The 27,870-nt window shown below is 41.3% G+C and overlaps 1 protein-coding gene across 6 annotated transcripts; it reads right to left on the reverse strand.

The window, feature by feature from the left end:
• LOC148889344 (LIM domain-binding protein 1-like) lies at positions 1-25,153 on the reverse strand. Of its 6 annotated transcripts, none has more exons than XM_089012020.1 (12): positions 24,986-25,146; positions 22,219-22,320; positions 7,823-7,925; positions 5,675-5,719; positions 5,396-5,471; positions 4,761-4,863; positions 4,156-4,328; positions 3,959-4,081; positions 3,784-3,861; positions 2,716-2,839; positions 2,490-2,632; positions 213-1,336 (listed from the first exon to the last, which is right to left on the reverse strand). In XM_089012020.1, the coding sequence occupies exons 2-12, from the start codon at positions 22,244-22,246 to the stop codon at positions 1,112-1,114; spliced, it is 1,221 nt and encodes a 406-aa protein (XP_088868146.1). In that variant the 5' UTR covers positions 22,247-22,320; positions 24,986-25,146; the 3' UTR covers positions 213-1,111. The 6 variants fall into 6 exon arrangements, with proteins under 6 accessions (XP_088868148.1, XP_088868146.1, XP_088868145.1 ...); XM_089012019.1 differs by having other exon boundaries at positions 22,219-22,323; XM_089012022.1 differs by lacking the exons at positions 213-1,336; positions 22,219-22,320; positions 24,986-25,146 and adding exons at positions 1-206; positions 11,175-11,485.
• Between the last annotated feature and the right edge of the window lie 2,717 nt (positions 25,154-27,870).

A 27,870-nucleotide genomic window follows, 5' to 3' on the forward strand; every position in this document is an offset into this window, starting at 1 on the left:
TGTGTGTGTGTGTGTGTGTGTGTGTGTGTGTGTGTGTGTGTGTGTGTGTGTGTGTGTGTGTGTGTGTGTGTGTGTGTGTGTGTGTGTGTGTGTGTGTGTGTGTGTGTGTGTGTGTGTGTGTGTGTTGGAGGTGACAGATTGCGTAGTGGTTCTCAACTCCGGTCCTCAAGCTCCGGCACTGTACAGGTTTTTGTTCCAACCAGGTCCTACAAAAACAAATAATTGAGTTTTATGAAGCGTATGAGGAATTCCGAAACTAAAAAGAATGCACACACACTTTTTTTTCTGGAGCCTGCAAAACAAACAAACAAAACTGACATTATTTATTTTTCCTGTGACATAAGCATGACAGAAACAGTGAGGCAGAGCCATCGCCAGGTGGACACTTGTCCGAGAGACCCGAGGTTGGAACAAGAACCCACGGTGCAAGCCGACCATTGCGAGCACTCGTGACTAAGGCACGTCTGAGGCTGAAACGCCACAGTGAGCTCGCACGTGCTAAACACACACACCCTCTGCCGGATTCATCTGGGCTGACGAGGGCTGGCCTTGAGCACCACTGACCAAATGCAATGTAAGGGAGCATGATGAGTCTGCAGGAGTCCAAGAGTGGGCAAACTTTGTGCTTCAGGGCCACATTGGAATTGTAATATGGACACAGTCATTTGGAATGTTGTTAAAGAAAAATAACTTGTTTATATATTATATCATGTAAAATATTGCTTACAAATAATGTTATTACCATTCACAGTACTCAATAAATACAAATACATGCATTGTTCCTTTTTGACTATCTATCGTTTTTGAAAACAGGTTTGCAGCCTGATTTGCAAATGTCAGTTGGGATATGCTCTGGCGAACACTCAAAAGGTTTTACTAATGAAATCAATTACTCAAAAATAAATAGTTCACCAATTTGCAGGTAGTAGGGGTCTACATTCTTGCTCGGGGGGCCAGACTCAAGAGTTGGAGGGCCCAAGAGGACATATTTTGCCCACCTTGGTCTATTCCATGAAGGAACACCTTCAGTCACATCTTCAGTCACGCACCAGTCATCTTCAACTTAACAAAATAACTGCCTTCCCCGCACCCTGCTGCCTCTGTTAATAGTTTACTGAGACAACTGGGAGTTGTCGTTCTTGCTCTCCTGACTGGAGGGGGGCTTGCTGTTCCAGGGCGAGTGTGACCTCAATGCTGGCGAGCTGCTGAAACAATCCTCATCGTCCAGGCCGTTGGCCCCGTCCAACTGTGAGTTCTCCAGTCGTGCGATCAGACGCTCATCCTCGTCACCAAACTCCCCTCCCATCAGAGTGGGCTCTCCCACCATCATCACGTCCTAAAGGGGACAGTAAGGGCCGGCACATATTATCCCCTTAAGATGAGGAGGCGAGGGGATGGCGGGCGGAATGGCTGTCTGAATGGACATGGTCTCTATCTCGTGGTATGTTTTTGGCCAATGTGCACACTGTGTGTAAGAGGCCTAATATATCTGGCTGTGTCACTCATTCTGTATAAGGGGGAAGGGGCAAAATGCATCCATCCATCCGTCCATTCTCCTTCTATTCCACTTCTTATGGAGGCTGGATTTTATCCCAGCTGAATGTGAGGGAGAGCCCGGGGTACGGGGGGTGGACATGGTTGCCAGACAATCCAAATTAACATATGGTAGAGGCCAAAAGCCATTCAAGTTCACATTAACATCTTTCAACAATTCAGACTTCCATCAAGCGAATATGTTTTGAAATGCAGGCGGAAACTGATGTCGTGGCAGCAAACCCACTCGTAACAGGAAGGCTGCAGCTGGCATTGGAACCCCAAAACTGCAAGCAAGATCAAGTAAGATGTGCCGACCACAAAGTCAAGAGGGAAAATGTTCTCCTTTCATCAGGGATTTCATCAGACCAGGTAGAATGGCCCCTGAGGCTTGCCTTGCCGTGTTGAAAGTGATCATCGCGATGCTGACCTTTCTCTGCATCACCTCGGCAAATTTACCATCCTGCTTCCCCAGACGTCAACACCATGAGGAAACTTGCCAACCTGAGGACACTCCACGACAATCTTCCATCATGCTGCTGTTCACTGTCAAGCCAGCTAGATATTCCTCCAACATTGCACTGCAAACATTCTCAACCTTGTACTTCAAACTTAAAATATCCTTTGAAGCATTCTCAATGACAACGTTTGTTGGTTGTTCTGTGGGATTAAAACAATAATTAATTTTGGAATAAAGGAGTTCATTCCACCTCGGGTCTCAATCAACCAACAGACCAACCAACCAACTCTGTCCATGGCTCGTGTGAAACATCATCCATAAAAAACAAATCAATAAACATGAAAGGACTGCGACTGCCCATTGCTACCATGCCCCAGTCCTCCGCACAAAACCAAGCCCACCTCCAGATGAGCTCTACGTTCCATCTTCATCACAACCTTCAGCGGACCTTTGCTGCTGCACCTATAGGTGAAGTAGATGCCATGCTAACAGGTACCTGGTTGGAGAGGGAGAAACTGTTGGCTGGGCTCTTCTTTTTGCTGTTGCTGTTGTTATTGCTTCCCCCACCGGAGCTCACATTGCTGCCGCCTGACACCTTCCTTTTTCGCCGCTTGTTGGGTGCTTGTCTAGCAGGCTCGGCTATAAGCGCAGAGAAAGGGGAAACTGTGAGCTTCTGTCGAGATCTATTATATTTTTGGTTACAGCAAGTCTTATGTTTTTACCTGGAGGTGCGACCATCCTCTGCCACTTTTGGAAGAGGCAAGTCTTCAGGCAGTCTCGGGGGCTCAAACTGTAAGTCTTGTGTCTTGACATTAGTTCTTGCATGGGCTCCAATATCACACAGAGCTTCAAAAGGTGAATTTTTAAAGACATCATTAAAAGCAAAGAAGTATGGATTGTTATCTGTGCAGCTGAGCCCATTACAGTGGAACCTCCAAAGATCTAACACCACCAGTTACATGTATGTGACGCTGGTCAACGTTCAACGCATTGACCTATCTCTCAGTATAATACAACCTTATTAAGTGTACCCGCTAATCTTTTAAGAATCAGAATCAGAAATTCAAACTCACCAAACTCATTTATATACACAGTAAAATAATCTCAGTCACATCCTATTCTTAACCACTGCATTTAATCGAACATCAGTCCACTCATTACAGCTTAAACTCTTCGGGCAAGGCTTTTGTGTTAATGGGAAAGATTTGACCATTCTTCCAGAATTGCATTTGTGAGGCCACACTCTGTTGTTAGACAAGAAGGCCCGACACGTACTTTTGTTTCCAGTTTTCAGACGTGTGTCCTTACTGTCTGGCTGTTGTTAGTTTTCCTCTCTAAGGATTTGACTTGCTAATGTGTTATTCATAGCTGATTACACTCCACTCTATTATTGAGGACAGCAGACGAAACATGATTAGATGTGCAAGAGCTCTTGCTCACCATTCTTATGCCACACAAACACCACCAGGTGGCCAACTGAACATCAACAGGCAAGTGAATCAGGATACAGTCCATACGTTTAAGTGTCAATAAAAAATGATATATAACAAGGCGGGTGAAAGCAAATAATGAATTGGACTACTTTGGGAAAGAATCAACCAACAAATTAGCCTTACAATGCTTGCTTAAATTTCACATGATTTCTTTACACCATGGATTATGTGGTTTTTTTTTTTTTACCGTTTTGAGGCAGTTTCCCAGAAAACTAACCCTTTTTAGGGCTTCGTCTGTGGATGTTCCACTGTATTAATCTAGCAGTGATGAGCACTATTAAGGTCAAACTTCCTTACACGGAGGTAGTTGAGAGTGGAGTTGGACAGCCCACATCTGGTGATATTTTTAGCCAGCTGATCTAGCATCTGAGGATCCTGCAAGAGTATGACGCACAACATCAGAAGTGGAATTTAAGGTTACGGCAAAAGCTGTAAAAGCACAATGCTTGTTGTATTTGGGTTGACCACTCACATGCATGGCCAGGATGCTTCTGGGGAGGACCTCTCGGTGTTGTCTGATGCTGAAGTGCCACGTCTTGATCCTCATCATGTCATCAAACATGAACTCGAGGTACAGGCGGCCCTCCACGCAAACCTTGGTTGGGAGGCCCCAAAGTAAGTTAAAGTGAAAAGTCCACAAAAGGAAGGATGTAGAAAGGCTGGCTAGACCTGTGTGAACATGGGTTTGCCGTTCTGGGTGACCATGGTGCACTGGTCACAGTCGAGAGACACAAAGTTACTGTGGAAGGATTCCTTCGGATGTTTCAAGTTGTAGAAGAGCTCTGTCGCACCACCCTCAAAGATGCTTCGAAAATATCTTGGAATCAACGTCCTGCCAATGGCTAAAAGAAAAAAAGAAGATATCACTGACTAGTAAAGGTGAAAAAAATCAGTTTATGACAATGGGACAACAACACTAGTGCACTATATCATGTTTTTAAATAATTATTACTGTGTTCATTGGAATAATTATATAACAGTCAAAATATAGTTTGGCAACACCCGTTCTCTGTCGTGTTTCTGATTAGGGTCACGGATGAACTATACAAAAACAACAAACACAGCTGTTCCTTTTCACTTTGAAGGGTCAATGTTTTGAAGGCTTAATCTATAACCTTGACAATTCTTTTGATAATTAATACTTGGCAATATTATTGACATCTTCTCTGTGGTTACGGTCAGTGACTCATGAAAACTAGTTGCTGAACTCCACACAGTTCACGACAATTCGATTTTGGCTACGTTGCTCAGTATAAGGCAGGACTTAAACTTACTGTATCGTTTGGGTCCATCTTCAAGGCAGAAAGTTATGGTAAGCATGGCATCGTCCTCGAAAAACTCTGTGGTGAATGCATCCCACCACAAATTGTCACAATCCTGAAAGATGAACCAAGTAGTCATAATTCATAGTTTACTTGCCACATATGACCTCATGAAAATACAACTCATCCCATCTCATTCCGGACGTTAAGTTGAAAATGTGTATGATCATAAATTTTGCTGAACACAAACTTTCAGCAAGTACACTGCATCTACAATCCTTCCGATGAGCAGAGATTAACAATCATGTGTTTGTTTCCTCCACTGCAGACAGAGAAAATGTGCGTCTCATTACCGCCAACTCAGTTGGGCATTTAAACAGTTGGCACTTCAATTACATTTTAACCGGGTTGATCAGATAATCCTATTAGAGCTTGAATATAAATTAAGTTTAGAACGTTCTGGATTCATCTCACACTCTCATCTTGCCATGGTAAGCTACCAATAAATAGCAGCTGAGACGTAAATATTAAAAACATAGCACAGCTCATAGTGGTATTAAAATGGCCTGGAAAATTAAAACAGTCGACTAGGGGTGTGTTTGTTGAGCTTTTCAATCTCGCCAAATAAATTGCATGCCATCACTCACCTCTGTCCAATTCTGTAGCCTTTTGTTCAGCTCATACATGCGATAGTCTGTCTGGTTTCCATACGGTGTGGGTCTCCTGCGGCAGGAAATGGGAAATTCAACACTGTGTGAAGTTCAAGCTGCACTGATGTCAAATCCCACAGTACATACGCACACACATGCGTAAGCCGAGTAATTACAGGAGATTTACAATGTTAGTCTTTGTCGGCAAAAATGTTCAATCCACATTGAAGACACCAAGAATTCCTACTATATTTGCAAAGCTCTCTCTGAACTCACCCCATTCCTGGTTCCATGTATGATGGGGGATACATGGGTGTGGGCCTGACGGGAGACACACCAAAAACTATCAGAATTATTGGAAGTATCAATTCAGGATTGAGAGCCGCTTTACCATTGTGCGGTTCACGCATAATATAACCTATTTAGGTTCTGTCAAGACCTCTACATTGACCCGGTTCAAAGGAACGATAACATACATTTACCGTATTTTCCGGTTTATTAGGCTCACTGGAGTATTAGGCGCACCCCCAATGAATGGTGCTTTTTCAAAGTTTTTTCCATATATAAGGCGCACCGGAATGAATGACAAAGGTTTTCCAAAATAACATAGAAATATATAAAACCTTTCCAAATATAAGGCACACCACATTATAAGGCGCTATAGTAGAGGTTGAGGTTAGGCACTACTTCTTCTAAGGGGAGGAAATTGAATCAGTGGCTGCTGACAGTAGTTGCGAGACCTGTTGTGGCTCAATATTACTTTACATACAAGGCGCATCTGGGCATAAGGCACAGGGTCATCTTTTGAAGAAAATCAAGGCTTTTGGGTGCGCCTTGAACACCGAAATATACGGTAGTCTGCTTCAAATGACTTGCAAAACAATGTTTGTGGAAAGTCAGCAGATAAACTTATGTAAATATAAACTCGTGTTTTACATGTAAATAGATACTTAGCTAGGCACCTAGAGGGAATTAAGGAAGGAAGCAGACAAGCAAAGAAGGAAGGAAGGATGGAAGGGGGGGGGGGGGGGAGGATGTTTTCTCCATGAAAAACCCACAATGTCGCCAGAATGTTCTGTAAGAAACTGCCACTTGTTTATAAGAATTTCTTTTTATTTGTTTATGTTTGTGGCTGAAAAAGGGTTCAATCTTTGGTTCCATTCAATACAGTATTTTATTGTATATGTACAGTAGATGAGTACTTCACTGATTACACTTTTTGCAACATAACCCCAGCAATAAATGAGGGATCACTGTACCTCAAAACACTCAGCTAAACAGTTAAAAAAATCTCAAATAATATAGTTTAGGCAGTTTAAGATTTTAAGAAACAAAAGTGGCCCCACCACACAAACTATGAGCCCATCATTCACATCTGCACAATTTAATGATTTAGTACCTTAACGTGAAAATAGTCATATTTGTATTAAGACTCCTTAAAGGACAACCGACGTCACTTTTTTGTTTCCTAACTGACATCAGAAAAACGTTTTATAGCATCTAAAATACCCAAAACACGCAGGCTGATATTTTTAGTCAAATGCAAAACACCAATAAAAATGACTTAAAAGTCTCTAAAATGTACATCTATTTGAAACCGGAATTGGCCAATTTCAGAAGGTGCCGCCCCCTTGTTCGTGGTGTCACGGCAAGACGCCTTGCTTGAGAATCAAAACAATGGCTTCAGATTCGGAGAATATGCTTTCTTGTTACTCATCCAGTTATGAATATGATTCAAATAGTTCTGAAGAGGAAAGCATACATGTTTGCAATCAATTAAACAATTTATTCTGTGTCATTTTGAGAGGAGAAATGTAGCACCGAATGTGTGTCATCTGGGGTCGGGAGGAATGTAGCACTGAAAAGAGGCAGAAGATGGCGACAAAGCTTCGTGGAAAGCTCCGTGGAAACGGGCTGCTTAATCCCTTACAATTTTTGTCAGTGAACACCATCGCGTTATTTATGTGTTTTCCTTCTAATTTCGCCATTAACACGGATCAACACGAAGTTTTTAGACCAAACAAAGTACCGCAAAATGCAGTGAGGTGATGCAAGTTATGTCCTTTCTTGGTCAGGGGCGTTCCTTCAGTGACGTAGGGTGAGGACTCGTCACCAACTCAAAAACAAGACTTCCGGAATATTCAGCACGAGTCTTACAACGTAAAATATAGCTATATGCAGGAGAATCTTTGTAAAATACGCTCAGTACAAGTCATTTGAAGAAATTTTACAAATTAAGGACAACGGTTAAGGACACAACTTGTCCAGAGACGTCGGTTGTCCTTTAAAGTATACTCCTTGTAAAAGAAACTGAGTCCATTGAATTTATAGAATACGTGCACTTCATGGCACATGGTTAGGATGGTAACACCTCTGCCTCAATATGAAATGGGAAAAACCCCTGTGTGGTTCAAGGAGACTTACCCCACATCTCGGTCCAGCATAGCGCCTGGGTGGAAAGGTGGAAAGCTTCCGCCGTTGGGGGGTTCCTTGGGAGAGTACAGCTTGAATGACTTTGACGAACAGCCTGCGCAGAGACCGAGGGACAGACAGCGAGACAGAAAGAGAGAGAGGGGCGGGTGTGGGTACAGGAGGAAAGATTTAGAGAAGATTGCTTTGACGTAGATGCATTCAAATCACAACAACATCCATAAGTAATCTAACTCTTGCTATTTTGTTGCATATAGCTCCAATAAAAGTCCTCAGTCTGAAGTGCTTTTTTTCCCTCCTGAATCCGCCCTCCCTCCCTGCCACTACTCCAGCTCGCCTTACCAGGCTGCTTTCATTACCTAATGCATCTTCAATCTGCTAAATGGACAAGAAAAACAAACATGATCTGTCCGGTTCTTGTAGCATCCACGCTGATGTCGGGTCCCTCCCTTCAAAGAGCGCCCATCACCATCTGCGCTGTGTGTACAAATCCCCCCACCCCTTGCCTCCCAATCCCATCCCCCCACTACTCACCCAGCCTCTCTGTTGTTAACCCATGTCTCGCCAGAGAAAGCATTCATGGGAACACACTATTCTGTGAAACTTCACATAGGCAGCGGTCCAACAAATGATATCTTAAACTCTAGTAGACAGCGGCTGAGTAGGATAACAGGAGAGGGTTGGGGGTTGTTCATTCCTTAGAAACATGAGTCTGTCTGCCTCATTAAAGCCAGCCACTCTCTCCACACATGCTTTCATTAGACATTAATTATGGCGCCGCAGTAGACCGTTGGATCACTGTGGCCTGCTTGTTGATGATATTCTTATGTGGAGCATGAACATGCTGTACCTGAGGTGGCGCCCAGTTAATTGAAATGGTCACAATTTACGTTCAAACAGTATGTCACTCTGAGCTTGCTGTTTAAAAGGCAGTGGTGCCAGATGAAATCTAACATGGAGATGTCTGCAGCATTGCCTTGGTTGGTTCTACTTGTTTAATCTTCTCATTGATGGGGCAGCAAAAGCATCATTTTTGATGTTAGCCCAAAACCACTTCTAAACTGCAAATTGAGTCAAAGCCAGGAATTATACAGTTTGTTTCAATCCACGATCAGAGCAATAAAGAGGCGTTCTTCACTTAACAACGGTACTGATGTGAGGTTTCGAGGTTAAGAACAGGGGGCAATATTGACCATATGTTAGCGATTTACACACAAATTCAGATTGTACCCTGTGAGTGGTAAAAGGATGTAAAGTTCTTTTTAGTAGGGGTAGGCCACAAAGCAATACTTTTCTTTGGTATATGTCTTCATCAGTTGTAACTACACACAAGAGTATGTGATTTTCCACAGTGCACTTCAACTCAGCAATGCATGCACACCTGCGTACTCTCAAGTGGCCCACTCTCAAAGGCTTTCACAAATGCTGAAAATATATTTCCAGGTTGGAAGCGAACGAGACTTTACTGCCGCAAAGCCGCACACTTTCCAGAATGATTTGATTCAGCGGGGGCAGATGGACTTCTCAGTGCTGGCGGTTGTCGGCAATATCTGAAGGGGCAGACAGTGCTGACTGGGGGCAACTTCCACGTTTGTTCTAATCTAAATTCATGATGATGCTTAGTTAATTGTTATCATTTACAAATTGGAAAATGATTATTACTGTTAAATGGAACCAAAAAATTACTAATAAATGTACATTTATTGCCACAAGCTAGAACTCATCATGCGTCATCAAGGTCATCTTGCGATTTTTCTGGCTGATTTCATACCAGTTACATTTTCTTCAAATCCCAGTGCCCTCCTGGTTTGGATCTTTTTCCAATTTACAAATGATGGAGGACATTGTGCTGATTAGAACCTTCAACACATCAGAAATGTTTCTGTATCCTTCCCTTGCTTAGTGCATTGAGTCAATCTTGAGTCAGAGGTCTACAGACAGTCATCATGCTTCATTTGTCCTCTGGCATGCACTGTCACCTGTGTGGACCTAATAGAGACAAATGTGCCTTTCCAAATCATGTCCAATCAAATGACTTTGGCACAGTTGGACACCAATTAAAGACTCTCAAGTGTGATCAGTGGAAAAACGAGCTACTCTTGCATTACAGATTCCAGCCGGCATCACACCTATGTGGCTTTTCCAATGCAACAAGTGTGGGGCGGTATCGAAAAAACTGCACGCCCAAACTTCACAGTGCACACTTGCAACTTGTCGGGTTCTGGACCAACATTTTAAGAGCAGTGAGTCTTGGCCATTGGTTTTGTGACAATTTAATAAGTGAATTGCTGTTGGTCGATGTAAGCTCTCAGTCGTACAGGAGTGGTCCATTAATGAGAAGGTTTCTTCAGCCATCATTTGTACTTCTTTGAAGGTGTCGGACGTTTCGCTTCTTCATCAAGAGGCTTCGTCAGTTAACTATTTTTTTAGTGCGCTGACGAAGCCTCTTGGATAAGAAGCGAAACACCCGACACCTTCAAAGTACCTTCTCATCGATGAATTGCTGTTGCAAAAGAGATCATTAAATTCACTGACACTTTCAGAGAGACAAAAAAAATCACTTTCTAATTTCAAGCGCGAATCAGCCACTCACAAACTGTGCAAACACCAGCAAAACACAAACTGTGTATTTATAGTACAGATATACGGGTACTTGTTTTGTATTTTGCATCAACATTTACCATATTTACAATTTCATATACCAGTGCATGAAATGGAAAAGCTTGTGGTAATTAAATTCCACCGCGAGATCCACTCAATTGGTTCATTTTCTTTAACGACAGCGAGCTTTAATTCATTTTTTCATTTCTTCTGCAAGTTGCAGTTATGCACGTTTACAGTAAATTATAGCGTACGGACTCACTTAATAATAAGCTTCCATAGTGTGGGATGAATATGAAAAAAGGTGCAAAAAATCATATATCAATATCATGACAGGAATATATATTATCATGTTATTATCTTTATTATCGACATTTGAGTCGATCCACACACCTCAGTTGCAAACAATGGAGCGCCGTCCAAACAAGCGGATGCTCAAAGTGACCGCAATCAAATAAAAATTCTAAATAAGACTACAAATACATCCACTAATACCCCCTGTGCATGCGTTATGACACAAAACACGCACTTAAACACACACAAACACTCCGCCAAACACACCAACGCTCGCGGTAAACGGAGCCAGAGGGCCGCATCCATGATCGGACGACGCATGTCATTGCTAAGCTAGTACGTTGTCGTGAGTAGTGCTATCCTTTCGCAATACCCATCACTCGTATATACAGAGCTACGGTGAGCCGGCCGCGTGGATAACGATCCAAGGTGCGCCGTGAGGTGGGGTTACCTGCAGAGAAAAGGCCACCAAAGGGCGGAGTTGCTCCTAGCCAGCTAGCGTCGATGCTAGCCGGAGAGGCTGAACAGCGAAGGCTCCAAGCTCCGCCGCGGCTTGGGAAAGCACTTGTACGGTCCCAACACATAAGACACCCGCCAGGCGAAAATACTACAACCAGTAACCTATAACTGGTTTAAATAAATTATATCCATAAATATATTTAGACATTTAATGCAAGTGTAATTTTATAAATGCATTAACATAGTGAGCGACGATACTGATCTACCGTTGCTACGACTACTTGGGGACCCTTTGTTCAAGGGAAGCTGTCTTTCGATACTTGATGAAAAAAAGACTCCGCCCCTTTGCGCGTATTAAAAACGCGCACACACGGGTACAAACACGCGCACACGCACACATACTTTGTTGTACTGTATTTTTGTAGCCCCACTTAGCACTTAAATTATCTTCGATCACTTGACTTTGAAGCTAAAGTCCTCATATTTAGATTACAAATATCTCACGGCACAACCTCAGACAAAAATGTCACACAAAGTATGAGATCGGATGTTTTTGTTTCGACTCATTCAGGTGGATAGGTTCAATCAAATGTTATTGGATTGGATTGGATTTACCTTTATTTTCTCGCAGTGTGGAGAAAGTCAATTTCACAACAGCAAACTTATGAAAGGAATGAAAAAAGTAGAAAAACAAAATACATGAGCTGCTGGAAAGGCAGCCACTCAACGGCGCCATCTTGAAGTCAAAAGAACAAAAAACTAAATAACAAAATAACTAATAAATAACATGGGCGAGATAGGGCCTACCACATCATTTTCTATGGCCTGTGAATGTTTTTTAATTGTTATGTCTTAATAACGTTCCGATATTGCACGTATTTTCTTGTCAATTTGTAACAGTAACTTAAAGAATAGTTGAACAATTATAATTGATTTAAAAAAATATTCATTTGTTGTATAGGGTATATGTAACAATACAAGGACATCTCTGGTTAAAAAACTTGTTCTGCATATCACGACATGCCACACTGACATAAGCAATTCAACATATATCTTGGAGGAGTAAATATGTTTTAGGAAGTCACTTTTAAATTCATATCATCGATTCAAATTCCCCAAATCAGAACTGTGCAACTACGCCTGTTTCAAAATAAACATTTGTAAGTAAATGCAAACATAGCATTTTAAAAGTTAAATCCAATTAATTGAATGAATAAAGTGCACTGTACTAGATGTTTAAAAAGTTGAAGCTACTGTAAAATTAGGCAAACTTTGAACTCTTAATTCAGTGATTCTGAATTAACACAAGAGGGTGTCCCTGAATTCCCTGACATTTGAACAGGTCACAAGGACAAGACTGAGCTGTTGTTTTCAAATTACAGTTTTGATTTGGAAATCAGGGCGGCCCGGTAGTCGAGTGGTTAGCACACCGGCTTCACAGAGGTCGCCGGTTCGCGTCCCGGTCCGGCCTCCCTGTGTGGAGTTTGCATGTTCTCCCCGGACCCGTGTGGGTTTTCTCCGGGTCCTCCGGTTTCCTCCCACACTCCAAAAACATGCATGGCAGGCAGATTGACCACTCCAAATTGTCCCTAGGTGTGAGTGTGAGAGTGACTGTTGTATGTCTTTGTGTGCCCTGCGATTGGCTGGCAACCAATTCAGGGTGTCCCCCGCCTCGTGCCCGAAGACAGCTGAGATAGGCTCCAGCAACCCCCGCGACCCTAATGAGGAATAAGCGGTACGGAAAATGAGATGAGAGATGAGATTTGGAAATCTGAAATATAGGCCAAATGGTTGTCAGTGTTCGTAAAAATACAGTAAAGTCTCGTTATATCGATATCGGATATATCGATAGTCCCGGTTATATCGATACTATTTCTATGCACGTACGTAGAAAATTACATGCAAACAGGGTCGGATATATCGATAGTCCCGGTTATATCGATATTTTTTCGGACTCCCTTGAATATCGATATAACGAGACTTTACTGTATATAAAAACATAGAGATGTTAATTTTAATGCTAATAATGTCTTCAGATAAAAAAGTGGGTATCAACATTTATATTCACACCAATGGATGGTTTATAGTCTTCAAAGTCTCAAATTCTGGAATGTGGGGCGAAGTAAGAGTAGATTGACAAAAAATTGATTTGACTCCTAAACATCAGCACAATGAGGCAGACGTGAGCTATACACAAGATGCTGCTGTGTTACTTCCGGGTAGAGTGAACGCTGGCGCGAATGGCTGCCGCGAATGGCTGCCGCTGCTCACCCGCACAAAAAAATCCAGTGACTGTAAAGTGTCCTTGAGAGTTTTGAAAGGCGCTTAGAAATTAAATGTATTATTATTACAAGAGGTAATAAACTTTAAATAGCTTTGTGGAAACTGCTTGTAACAAGGAAAATAATATTTCCATTATATTTTACAGTGGAGCTCTGCCAAACCCCCATTTTTTTCTACAATGATATTGTGTCATACCAACACTAAAGTTGTTACTGTCCAGCAGAGACTCAAAATCTAGCACACAGTTAAGTGATTTTATGTTACTCCGTTGCTGCACAGGCCACAATGTGTTGATTATGCCTTTGCCTTTCCTGTGAATAAAGCGGGATATATTGGCAATTTTTTATGATATTTTTTTGATACAATATGGTTCAATTGTATTTTTTCATATATCGGTGCCGAGTTGGGTCAAAGTAAAAGCACTCTAACTTGATGTAGAATGAACAAAACGTTCACATGAATTATGGACACCTTATCTTTTCGTTTGTTCTGTTGGATGAATTGGGCAATGAAATCCATTTCCTCAGTCTTAATCATCATCCCAGTGTAATGAAATGATGATGCTGAAATTAATTTGTACTGTCCTGACCTTCTCCGTCTTAAAACAGCGTTTGCTTTCATCTCTCTGGCGTCTGGAGCATGATCAAGCGCTCTGGCTTGCACGGCGCGGTATAGTGATGAGTATTCATCCGGCTAGTTAATTCAAGGCGTCTTTGTTAAGACTTTTTGGAAATGATTGACTCTGCTGATGGCTCAAATCCTTTTTAGACCACAGTCCTGATCCTTTCCTAGCCCCATATTATGTAAGGATATAATCTGTAACCTCACTTTTAATCAATAACCACTCTGATGTTTACAAGCAATAGATTTGAAGGGAGCAGAAAAGCTTTTGTGGTCTCTAAGTGGGTTTTAAGCTCAATTGGTTGAGGCCTTCGCTTAGTCGGTTTGTGTAATTATATAAAGCAGGAGAGCAGATGAGGAAAGTGAAGTGGTGGGTTTTATTGAAAGGCTGCGAGTAAATACATCAGAAGTCCACCAGGGACTCTGACAGGAAAAGCTGCACATCAGATCACGGCTACTATAATGTTTTGAAAATCTTCATTTGACAGGTGAATGGCTGGAGCAACCGTCTCCATTAGGGCCACCAGGGGCGAGTCATGGGTCTGAGGTTATGTGGTGCTGATATATTGGCTATACAAGATCATTTTAACCATTTGGTACATTTAAAGGACAACCGACATCACTTTTTTGGTTCCTAACTGACATCAGATAAACGTTTTACAGCATCTAAAATACCCAAAACGTATGATATTTTTAGTCCAATGCAAAACACCAATAAAAATAACTTAAAGTGTGCTGAAACTGCAAAAGAATTGGCCAATTTCAGAAGGTCCCGCCCCCTTGTTCGTGGTGTCACGCCAAGACGTCTTGCCTTGCTCGAGAATCAAAACAATGGCTTCAGATTCGGAGAACATGCTTTCTTGTTACTCATCCAGTTATGTATATGATTCAAATACTTCTGAAGAGGAAAGCATACATGTTTGCAATCGATTAAAGAATTTATTCCGTGTCATTTTGAGGTATCTGGGTGGGGGGGGGGAATGTAGCACCAAAAAGAGGCAGTAGATGGCGACAAAGCTCCGTGGAAACCGGCTGATTTGTTTCCTTAGAATGTTTGTCAGCGAATATCAAATAGATGCTCGGTGCAACACACAACGATTCACCATAACGTTATGTATGTGTTTTCCTTCTAATTTCGCCATCAACACGAAGTTCTCAGACCAAACAAAGTACCACAAAATGGATTGACGTGATACAATGTGTCCTTTCTCGGTCAGGGGCGTTCCTTCAGTGACGTGACGTGAGGACTCGTCACCAACTCAAAAACAAGACTTCCGGAATATTCCGCGCAAGTCTTAAAACATAAAATATAGCTATATGCGGTGGAATCTTTGTAAAATACGCTCAGTGGAAGTCATTTGAAGCGATTTTACAAATTATGGACACTACTTGTCCGGTGGCGTTGGTTGTCCTTTAATGCTGTTTTAAACTTGACTCACACATTTACAAATCATCTTTCAGAGATATGAGCATTTAATCAGTTAGCTTTCCAGTAGCACCTTCAGATTTAACAGGACACACCAGGTTGGTACACCTATACCATTTATAACAGAGGACTAGCTTTAAAGAAAAAAAGCCAGCTAACCCTACCTAACCGTCTTATATATTACAAATAGATGGATGGATGGATGGATGGATGGATAGTTGGATAGATAGTTAGATGGACAGTTAGACAGTTAGACAGACAGACAGAGGGACAGGCAGACAGACAGACAGACAGACAGACAGACAGACAGACAGACAGACAGACAGACAGACAGACAGACAGACAGACAGACGGACAGAGGGACAGGCAGGCAGGCGGACAGGCAGGCAGGCAGGCAGGCAGGCAGACAGACAGACAGAGAGAGAGAGGGAGAGAGAGAGAGAGAGAGAGAGAGAGAGAGAGAGAGAGAGAGAGAGAGAGAGAGAGAGAGAGAGAGAGAGAGAGAGAGAGAGAGAGAGGATGGATGGATGGGTGGGATGGATGGATGGATGGATGGATGGATGGATAGATAGATAGATAGATAGATAGATAGATAGATAGATAGATAGATAGATAGATAGATAGATAGATAGATAGATAGATAGATAGATAGATAGATAGATAGATAGATAGATAGATAGATAGATAGATAGGCGCTTAGAAATGAAATGGATTATTTATTATTAGATAGATAGATAGATAGATAGATAGATAGATAGATAGATAGATAGATAGATAGATAGATAGATAGATAGATAGATAGATAGATAGATAGATAGATAGATAGATAGATAGATAGATAGATAGATAGATAGATAGATAGATCTTAAACGTGACATTTATAAAGCTGATGGTGGAATACAATAAAACCAATCCATGAGGAATTAAGGGAGAAAGCTATTGTGACAACATTCATTTCATGTGTTTTTTTATATTTTATTCACGAATTGATTGTCAACGGTTGCGGAAGCTCAAGAAAAATGGAGCTACAGTGTCCTCTGCTGGAGACTCTGCATACACTATACAGAACGATCCTTGCTCATAAGCTTTCCAAAGCACAAATCCAAATTATGAAGGAAAAAAAAACAACAATCCAATTATTATTAAGTTGTTTTTACAAACATTGAATGGATTTTTATCAAGGTCAGCAACATATTCTAATTAGTAATGCTAAAAGAGACCAAATGAAACAACAGGAGAGAGCAAGGGAGCGAGAGATTTGTACAGGGTTCATTTTTCTCCTGTTGCATTTGGGGGTGGGGCACAAAATTATTTTTGAATTATTGTTATGTCCTACGTGTCCTTTGGGGTTTGAAAAAGATTGGGAACCCTTTCATTAGATTTCAAGATTGTTTTTTTTTGTTTGTATGTTTTGTCACGACCCAAGTTAATCACTACCAGTACAGGAAGGAATGACATGTACTGGCGGGAGAAAAAGCTGTTTTCCCTGATCTCACTGCAACATTGTGTGTGGTGTGTACTTCTCTGCTGCTTAGCAAGCAGAGACAGATGAGAGCAGTACGTCAAGTTATTTAAAGACTAATATTGGAGCTGTTCCACTAAATAATGAAACACCTATGGTACGGCGCTAAATTTGACAGGAATATTAGCACAACTGATTTATATGGGCAGCATGTAAAGAAAAAAAACGTCAATGTCACACCTCAAGTACAAATTCTCTAAGCCCCAGTGTTGGTCGCTAATTCAAAGGCAATAAATCAACATGGTTGCTGATATTTTCATGACTGCATGGCGCCGCTGGTAAAATAGTACTTTGTAAATCCCATTTTATAGCATCTGATTCCTTTAACGGCTGCCATCTGCCAGCGTTTACCTTGATTTGCATTCTCTCTATCACACGCACTGCGTGCATCATTCACATTGGATCCCTGGCCTGTCAGAAAACAGACATTTATTAAGTCTGATCGCAATAGTATAAATCAGGGTGATTAATTGTATTTACAGTCGTTCGAACTGCATTAAAGAGATTCCCTCTATAATTGGGGCTGAAGATCTGCTCTGTTTTTTTTTAAATAAGTCCTCATCGCTTTCATTTCCTTTCATTGCTCCTCTCTGCTTAGGTGGCACATGCCAGCTTTCGGCCGCCGTGCTGAGGGGCCTGCAGCAGATGTGACATCCATCAGATCAGCTCATCTCTACGCTGCAAAACCCCTCCTTTCCCGATGTGAGACTCCCCAGCATCTCCCACATTATCCTTCTCGCTCCCTGCCTCTGCACACACGGCCATTTTGATCTCGTTTACAGTAAGGAGTGGTGAGAAGAGGCATAAAGAAAACCGCTTTTAACCAGTGTTGTTGCGTAATCCCCCAAATAAATAAATAAATAAATAAATACATAAATAGATGGCTGCCATGTTGGCTCTGCTTGAAGTCACTTTTCTCCAGTCAGCGGCCATGTGACTTTCTGCATGAGGTAACAGCGATGTTACTGCAGAAGGAGAGTGAAACAAGGGCAAAGAGTGAGCGGAATGGAGGGGAGGAGGGTGGGAGTGATGAGCCAAGGGGAGAGTGCGCCGGAGTGGGTGCGTTTAGGGGAACAGGGCGGGGGGGAGCATACATGCAATCTATTTTTACCATTTAGTCAGAACAAAGGATGTGATTGGCTTCACTGCATTAGGGCGCAGAGAACAAAGCCTTAAAAAAAGGCAATGTCACAGCAACAACAGAAGGTCGCCAGCACACTTTAAACAAGCAGATGTGTGCCACCATATAAAGACACGTATTAATGTGCTTAAATGCTCGATGCAGGCATCTTTAATGGATAATGCTATTGCACAAAGAAGCCCGGAGGGGGAGAGAAAGTGATGTCAGGGTTTAGAAGGGGCCATGTTTTTCCACATTTGTGTGAAATGCACACACAACACACATACATCCACAAATACAGATTTATTGACTGCAAATTAAAATGATATAAACAATGGAATGCCAGGCGACAAAATTGGAAGAAGAAAAACATGCACAGCACTAATCTAAGCATCTAACTACTGCATTATTAATATAACTAAACAGATTTTCCAACAATGGTGCATTTGACACAATAGTTAGAATGACTAAGTGGTTCTTAAAATTGTTTCAGCCAAAGAACAAATTATTGTGATAAAAGGTACTGTAACATATAACAGTTTTGACATTAACTGTGCCCTAAATATAGTATTATTGTGTTTCGCTGCCAGGGAGTTGCCAATTTTGTAATCTGAGTTTTGATCTTGAAATAATTTCACAATCTCACAGATGTACTTCATGCTTCTCAGCTTTCACCAAGTTCATTTTCATACTAAAAAGAAGTTACTCGCTCGAAGTGTGAAGTTCAAGAAAACAGTCAGCCATTGAAAACAACTCCTCATGTGTCCATTAAGAGTGTATTTACTCTTCTTTTCTTTATATGATACCTCTCCTACCATTCCCATCCTCCTGAACCCTCACCCTTGTGCCTGTTGCTTCTTTTGGATTAAGTGCCACAAAAAGCACACGTAAAAGCCTAGTAACTCTTTTTTTTACAATTTTATGCTCACTGAACTGAGATATATTAAAGTACGTTGACATTTTGCTGGCAAGAACAATGCCGTTGAAAAAAGCAGAATGTATGATTTTCTGGCATTTCAATGCAGGCTAAAAGGGTTATTCTCCTCCTATTCTTCACAATGTAAGAATGTCAACAAAGACGCTTCACATAACATTTATTGCATGCATACATAGCCATGCTGCTCTGTGGCTTTTTCTCTGAGGGATCCACCAGCCTTAACATGTCTCAGCAGGCTCAGGCTCCACTGTGATGGGTGCTCTTGCACACGTACTCTGTGGGCACATCCTTCCTCATTTGCGAAAATTTGCTCCATAAAATTTGCTGCAATACTGAAAATCCTCCCCATACACCATTCACACACATGTGGATGCCATTAAATGTTTCTGCCCTACAGTGAATTCTGTCAACAACAGGGGGGCTACAAGAAAGGGCAAGGAAATGGACCAGACCTTAAAAATGGCCTGTTATGTGTTATATCTGACAGTTGAAGACAAATAAATCATTGATTAAAAATAAAATCTTGCACCACTATTTCTCCCGCCCCTCGTTTTTAAATACGTTCTATTTCTTTGGGGGACAAGTAGCAAAAATCAGACAGATGACTTGAGAAAACGCAATGCAAAACCTTATGCGGGAATAAAGGCAACACAGAATATGAACATGTGTGGTTGAATGCTTTTTACACTTGACCTTTTGCCATAATCAATGTATAAAATACTGTATATAAAGTATAACAACAGCACAATACCAAAGCACTGACATGTTAGTTTTCTGATGCAGCCTTAAAGGACAACCGACGTCACCTTTTTGTTTTTTAACTGACACCACAAAAACGTTTTATAGCATCCAAAATACCCAAAACACACAGTATGATATTTTTAGTCAAATGCAAAACACCAATAAAAATGACTTAAAGTGTCCAAAATCTGCAAAAAAATTGAGCTGCAAATTGGGCATTTTCAGAAAGTCCTACCCCCAGTTCGTGACGTCACGCCAAGACGTCTTGCATTGCTTGTGAATCAAAACAATGGCTTCAGATTCGGAGAACATGCTTTTATATTATATTATATTTGTGCCATTTTGAGGCAACATTGGGAGAAAATCTCTCACTCAAAAAAAGAGGGACAAAATGGCGACCTGCAGTGGCCACCTCCGTTTCCACAGGCTGATAAATTCCTTATATGGAGCTTGGACACCCTCTTCTGGCCTTCTGGCGGCTTTTGGGTGCAACACGAGGTCCCCAGACCAAACAAATACAACAAAATACATTAACGTGATGCAAGGACCGCTACAATGCGTCTTTTTTACGCTTAAGCGCGGTCCTTTAGTGACGTCACGTACGGACTTGTCACCAACTCAAAGACAAGACTTCCGAAATATTCAGCGTGAGTCTTAAAATGTAAAATATAGCTATATGCGGTGGAATCTTTGTAAAACACGCTCAGTAGAAGTCATTTGAAGCCATTTTACAAATTATGGACACAACTTGTCCGGAGACGTCGGTTGTCAACAATCCACTGTAGGGAACATAAAGACAAACACCGAAAAACAATGCACTCACTTTCACAAGTAAAGACATTTTGTAGTCTTCAAAATAACATGGTAATTTAACATGGGCATATTTGTTGGCCCTTTCCGTACCCAGAAAAAAAACGTACTCCAGCATCCGCAAAACATACAAAGCCCACACAAGAAGGCAAAAGATCAGATTCAGCACCCAAAATCAAAACTATGGGGTGAGTATGATCAGTCCACAGTTGTTTTTTTTCTTGTTGAAAAACAGCTTCAGAAAATATATGTATGTCATATTACATTTTTCAACTCAGTTTTAAATTAGTGTGACATAACAACAAATGCACGCTGCTAGCTAAGGCGTCCGCTAGCCGTCGGCTGAACTGCACTGTATTCATTTACAGAGTACCTAGTCACTAGAGCACAAGTGAGTAATGTTACCAGATCTTTACCCAATAGTGTATTTTCTACGAGAGAACCCGGTATGACTCAGTACTGTTCTGGGAAAAAATACAGTAAAAAGAATATATTACGTATTGTATTTTTTAATCATCGTCCCACGATCCACTAAAATTGGTTGCATGAACTACCAATTGAGAATCATTGTTTTCATTTATGTCACACAAAAAAGTAAAACATAAAAATAAAAAGTAACTAATCAATATTAGCAATCATTGAAATTAAAGTTTGTGACATGCATTTTTCTGGAAAATACAACAACTCAAGTCTTACATCCAACAATCAATTATATCGCGTTTTGAGTGAACGCTGGCTCACCCGCAGAAAAAATATCCTGTGACCGTAAAGTGTCCTTGAGAGTCTTGAAAGGCGCTTATAAATGAAATGTATTATTATTATTATTATTATTATTATTATTATTATTATTATTATTATTATTATTATTATTATTATTATTGTTGTTGTTGTTATTATTATTATTATTATTATTATTATTATTATTATTATTATTATTATTATTAAAACAGTTCCAATTATGAAACAAAACATCAGAAAGTGCGGTGAGAGCAAGAAAAGGAGCAGCCAATTCCTTTTTGTGCAGAGTGGCAGCATAAAAGTGAAGTAACTCTATGATGACTCACGCTGTGCCAAAACTTAAAGCAGCAATGATGTGCAAAGATTCCCTTGGAGGCGTCACCAATTGTTTCCAAGCTGTGTACTTTTTGGGTAGTGCTTCATGTGAAGGGTTACCAATTTGATACACACTTCCGAAATAACAAATTGGCTCAAATTATATTTCTTATTCATAATTAATGACTAAAGTAATTCTGCTAGTGATTTCTTACAATAATCAACCAGAATTATTTATCAAAGTAGGAACCATAAAAATGATATGCAACACTATTTCTGTCAATGTCTGCAAGTGTTTACATTTTCAAACGATCACTTCTGCAACATGCCAGAGTTCCATCACCGACGAGCTATTTTTAGAGCAGGCCTTGGGCTAAATGATGGTCCATGTTGGTGACGCCCGCTCTCACCCTTTCTTAGTCAAAACTTGACCACTTTGCAGCACCCACCCCATTTTTTACACAAGTTAGATGTGAGACAGTAACGTGCAGCAAAGAGATGGTCGGTCAAACGAAGCACTCACCGGGACAAGCGCAACCTCCAACAGACATCTTCTCACATGTTGGGTGCTCTGCTTGGAAGGAAACAGCGGCACTCGGCCCTCACGCTGCTCGCATGGGCTATGCTTCTGAGGAAAAACAACACAAGCAGACAGGGTAGGGGGTGGGGGTGGAGAGATAAGAAGAGGGAGTGGTATGATTCCAAAGCAGGGCCACCGCTTGCTCGCTCTCTGTCAGAGGCAGGAAGTTGGCAGTGGCAGCATCATTAACAGGCATGTTGCAACACAAATGGGAGGGGAAATGAAAGAGAGACTTGATTGCACACTACAGCAGACAGTAGTACGTATGTAACACGGAAAGAAAAGTGTGTGTGTGTGTGTGTGTGTGTGTGTGTGTGTGTGTGTGTGTGCGTGCGTGCGTGTGTGTGTGTGTGTGTGTGCGCGCGCGTGTGCGTGTGCGTGTGGGCATTCATGTGCGTGTATGCATGTATATGTATGTGTGTGTGTCTGTCTGTTTGTCTGTCTGTCTATGTATGTGTGTGTCTGTCTGTCTGCCTGTCTGTGTGTCTGTCTGTCTGTGCGTCTGTGTGCAAGAAGCAATTAGCTGGAGAAAAAATAGTGTGTGTGCACGTATGTCATTGATGCATCGTCCGTTTCGGCCGCTGCTGCTGCGAGAGATAAACATTCTCAGGAGGAGCCCAGAGGCAGAAGGTCATTAATGCCAAACAAACACATGCACTCATGCCTCATGTATGACTGATTTCCATCTCAGCCCAATTTCTTTCTCTCGCATTGCTACCTTCGCCTACACACTGAAGAAGATGTGCGTTAATCACCGCAGACAGTATCGATTAAAAATGCAAAGCCCACCTGGAGAGCAGAGACACACAAGGCTCACGGGAAGTGGTAAGCCCATGTTAATATGCACCCGCTCGCCAACATGAAGACCCTTTGCTCCCTGTCCATGCGCTTTAATCCTGCTTCACTCTCTTACCGCTGTCATCCAGATGACGCAGCCTTAACCTTTTGGCAGTTCAGTCCATTTCCATTAACGTCGACACATCTCTTGTGTCACTTTCGGAGAAAAAAAGGCTGTGTTTCTATTAGCAATGAATTCAACATTGCTTGTTTTCAGGATTACACAAAACTACTGAATGAATTGAGATAGGGTATGGATCCAGGAACAAGCCATAGATAATCTTTTGCACTACTTGATACCACTCGGATTACCAAACCAATGATGCGTTCCTACTAACAAATAAAGTTAGCCAGCGGTTGTGGTTGCTTTTTTAACACAAATTCTCAAATGATTGTCTGGCACTTCAATGAAAAGATTTCTTCAGCCGTCATCTGTACTTCTTTGAAGGTGTCGGACGTTTCGCTTCTTATCCAAGAAACTTCGTCAGCAAACTAAAGTTTTACTGGTAGTCTAGGCCCTATATATATATATATCCCTACTGTCCAGACATGGCGGTGCCGGACTCTGCTATATGTCCCTGGTTGGGCGTTGGGGGGGAGCAGAGGACTACTCCCTGCAGCTCCACTGATTGTTCCTATTGTTCTGACTAACGACTGGCCTGATTGCCCCACTTCCACCTAATCAATATTACTATTCATATGTTGCCTAAGGCTATTGTATGAACGATGCAAATTGAACCTCACCCCACCATATCGGTTTAATGAAGGATTGGTGAGGAGATGGTGAGGTGTCACGGAACAGTGGCAAAAATATTGGAATGATTTTCCCAAGTCTCCCAAAACAGAGCATTGGATGAAAAAAAAGTCCAAACAATAAATTGTTTAGGTGATGCAATTTTCATCAACCACACAGTCAAGGGTTTACGGATGATCTTAATCAGATCTTTGCCTTTTCTCTCTTGTTCACAAAACAAGTGGAGGATTTGCAGTGGTGTCATTGTTTCTCACCAAGCTTTGTCCTGAACAAATCCTCACAGAGAGGCACACTTGACTTCCACAAGCGTGCAAGCAAGTCTTGTGCTTGCACGCTTCAACCTGTCAAGGCTGATCTTGACTACTGACTCCATCTGCTGTGATATAACATCTGACAACTTGGCTCTCAGACAAAAAAGTCCTCTCCCACTGCAACTGAAGACGCCAACGTGCGGCTTTGACAAAAGCTCTCATCACTGACGCCTGTCACTCAGGCGATCCAGCAACAAAGAGCAAATATGAGTCAGCCCAGCAACCAGAGCTGACAAGCACATTGGCTATACACCAGTGAACAGTCAGCCGCATCACAGTTAAATGTCATACACCATGTCAGACAATGTTCCCGGGACCCAGACACAATGAACATCCCCGCAGGCTCCCTTCTTTCTGTCACAAACACTCCATGCTACCACATGTTTTTTTTAATGATTGTCATTTCAAGGTTAGGATCAAACGAAGGAAAACAGAGGAAGTTTGTGATGGTGTGATTCAAAAAAATGGCTTCCAGTATCAATTAAAGCTGCTGTGCGCTACTTGGTATGCTCTCTCTCCCTGTCTTCCCTGTTCCATATCCAGATGCCCGCACTGTGTCGACAACATGTCAGCAACAAGCACTGCTCTTATAATGAAAAAGTTCCCAGAATCACAATGCCTGTTCTACTTAAGCACGCATTCTGCTTGAACACACACACCTTGAATGTTGTGACAGCACAATCTCACAAGGCTCTTTTGCTCAAAACCCCAAAGTGAATGTTTTGTAGGCTCCTGATGGCATCATTCATCCAATCACTGCTGATATGCGCCGCTTTCCTTCATCATCGCACTCCATTTCAGTGCTTACCTTTCTTTTCTTTCGCCCACGCTTGCCAGTAAAAGTCCGCCTGGGTCAGCCAACACAGCGGAAGCCAAGCTGAGCCAGCAGGCAAAGAAAGACAGAGTGAGATGTTGGAGGGGGAATGTGTGATGAGCAGATGCTGATATAGGACACAATTGGAGGGGCGGGGGGTGGCCGGGGGGCGAATCAAGCAACGTGCAAATTGGATGATGAGAAGGAAGGAGGGAATGAGGAAAGGGAGGAGGAGGTGGAGGAGTGAGGAAAGAAGGAGGGGTGGGGGGCTTCTCTTCCCTGCACTGGTATGACGCAGAGCTGCCACATCTCCTCTCTCTGCTACAGCCGGAACCTTCCATGCCCACGAGAGGGGGGGGGGGTGTAACCATAGCAACGAAAGAGCAGAGTTAGGTAGTAGTGGCATACTGTTGTGATCACTTAGATGTGCATCTCACAGCTTCTGAAAGTATTACAAAAATAACGACAAAATGCGATGAGAAGCGGACTGGTAGGACTTGTTGCCCAAAAGAGGAAGCAGGATGTGCAAGTTAATTCGCTCACTCAAAGTGAAGATAAAACAAGTGCACAAAACAACCTGTGAAATCACCAAATCAATAAAAGAACACCACTGAGCTTCGGCAGTCAACACAACAAAATCCAAGAAAATTCTATAGAATCATTACAAGTTATGACCATATCCCTGAACAAGTGAAATGTGATTATGACTAAAATTAATGAAAAATGTGCTTGCAGTCTGACTGAGTTTCTTAAGATGTGGCATTGCAGCTTGTTTTATTGTGTCGTGTTTGTCGCCCAGATAAGGGGAATATTACACACTTTCCATTTTGTTGCTATTTTGAATCCTAAACATAAAAATTGGATTTCTTGATTGTGTTTCTATAAAGTCATCAAAGCAGTAAAACATACCGTGATTCATTCATATTATAATGGAGTTAATCCTGAGGCAGCATCCGAGAACAGAGTGGTCACGTGTTGCGTTATTCTCCACTGTGAATCCTTTAATTTAATCATGAAGGCTCATTCTGTATTTGTAAATGTATTGTGAATGTAGTCATTTTGATAGTATGCTAATATAGCTGATATAGATACATACCCATCTGTTGCCTTCATTATGAGGCTAAAATAAGGCTTTTGTTTTTTTGCTGTTACAGACACATTTTGTTTTTTTGGTCCAATATGGCTCTTTCAATATTTTGGGTTGCCGACCTCTGCCCCAGTTTGAAACTATCCTTGGTGAAACCCTATCATTTGTCGTTAAATTGGGGGGAAACGATTTTAGAAACCTAACCTTTGATTGATATGAGAATTAAAGGTCTCTCAGCCTGTATTATATACGTACTATCAATGGCAAATGTTGCATATCGTTAAAAAAACACATTTCACAATATACAACTTTAAATATGATCAACATAAAAAGGCACATGCAAACTTCACACACACAAAAATTATGCCTTCATATGGGATCAAAGCTCAATCAGTCCTTTCGGACTTCAGGTGCTTTGGCACAATTTATCTGCTGGGGCAAACACGTGCCAAATAGCAGACAGCTGCAAACACAAGGATGCAGCAAAAAACAAAAAAGATGCAAAGAAAAAGACAAATGCACACAAGCAAACAAAAAATACACACAAAACCACGAAAATGCTGCAAAAAGCATCAAAGTATCTCATTAAAATGTCCTTAAGAGTTTTGAAAGGCACATAGAAATAAAATGTATTTATTATTATTATTATTATTATTATTATTATTATTATTATTATTATTATTATTATTATTATTATTATTATTATTATTATTATTATTATTATTAACAACACAAGACATGCAGGAATCGACTGCAATACAGACAAAGGATAGGAGGAAAGTGGTGATGTGAGACTAGAAAATAGGGAGGATCTGGTCTCACGAAACAAGTCCTGCCCTCCTCCCTAGTGCTGCGACAAACTTGTGATTCGTGTAGTAAAGTTGGGTCTTTTTTCTTGCCGTCGTTTTTGAATTGGTGTGTCTTGTCTTTCTGTGGTGTAGTTTTTCCTCTATGACTTTTGTGGTTTGTAATGTTTGTTGCGTTTCGTCCCCGTTTGTCACTATATCCACGCACTGAATGAAGAAGAATCAAATCGAGAATATATCGGTTAAAATTCACGGCCAAACGGTCTTCACATTGAGTTCCTGACGTGTGCAAACGCCAATCTTCAAAGTCCCTTTTACTTTCATGTGAAACGTGTCTGCGTTCCTTTGATATTTCATCTTGGAATATAACATACATGTTAAGTCTCACAATTTGGTCGGGACACTCACGATTTTGACCACAATACTGACTGTATAAAGCAACTACGTATTGACACAATACAGACAGTTCATTTGTAAGGTGAAACAAAGTAAAATGTAAAAAACTAAATACATACTACTATACATTTTTTATACTAATTGAATGGATTGCAACGCCCGGTGCTTGTGATGTGCGCGTAAATAAACAATGAAAGCATGTTTGGGTTTTATTTACTTGTTATTTACACTTTTGTAACGCTCACATTATTTTAACACGGACCACGGAGTCGCAAGTTCGAAAATCTCCCATTTATTATTTCAGAAACTTAAAATGTATGATATAATATGAAAGGAAAATCCTTTTTTATAGATTAAAAAGTCGTGTGTTGAGAGCTCCATTTTTAAATTAAAAAGCTGCATGTAAAAATGAATAAAGGGACTTTGTGGTGCTTTGTACCACAAAGCGCCTTCAGTTTCTCCATCATGTGAACGGAAATTGGGGTGGGAGGAAAAAAACTACAAAACGTTACTCCAGTTTCAGCGTCATTTTGCGTCATTTTACTGAAAGTGAACATCTCCTACCGGCACATTTGGAGGCAGGCGTTCAA

The sequence above is a fragment of the Hippocampus bargibanti genome, linkage group LG13, assembly GCF_051943395.1.
Source record: "Hippocampus bargibanti isolate YZ-2025 linkage group LG13, ASM5194339v1, whole genome shotgun sequence".
Classification (NCBI taxonomy): Eukaryota; Metazoa; Chordata; class Actinopteri; order Syngnathiformes; family Syngnathidae; genus Hippocampus; species Hippocampus bargibanti.

What these genes read in the sequence shown, in the direction of transcription:
- LOC148889344 (XM_089012017.1), bottom strand. Translation starts at nt 11,307, where the DNA reads ATGTGTTGGGACCGTACAAGTGCTTTCCCAAGCCGCGGCGGAGCTTGG. An exon ending in TGGTGGCCTTTTCTCTGCAG is followed by an intron (nt 7,926 to 11,174) that starts GTAACCCCACCT and finishes GTCTCTGCGCAG; the next exon opens with GCTGTTCGTCAAAGTCATTC. An exon ending in GAGGATGGTCGCACCTCCAG is followed by an intron (nt 2,633 to 2,715) that starts GTAAAAACATAA and finishes CTGCGCTTATAG; the next exon opens with CCGAGCCTGCTAGACAAGCA.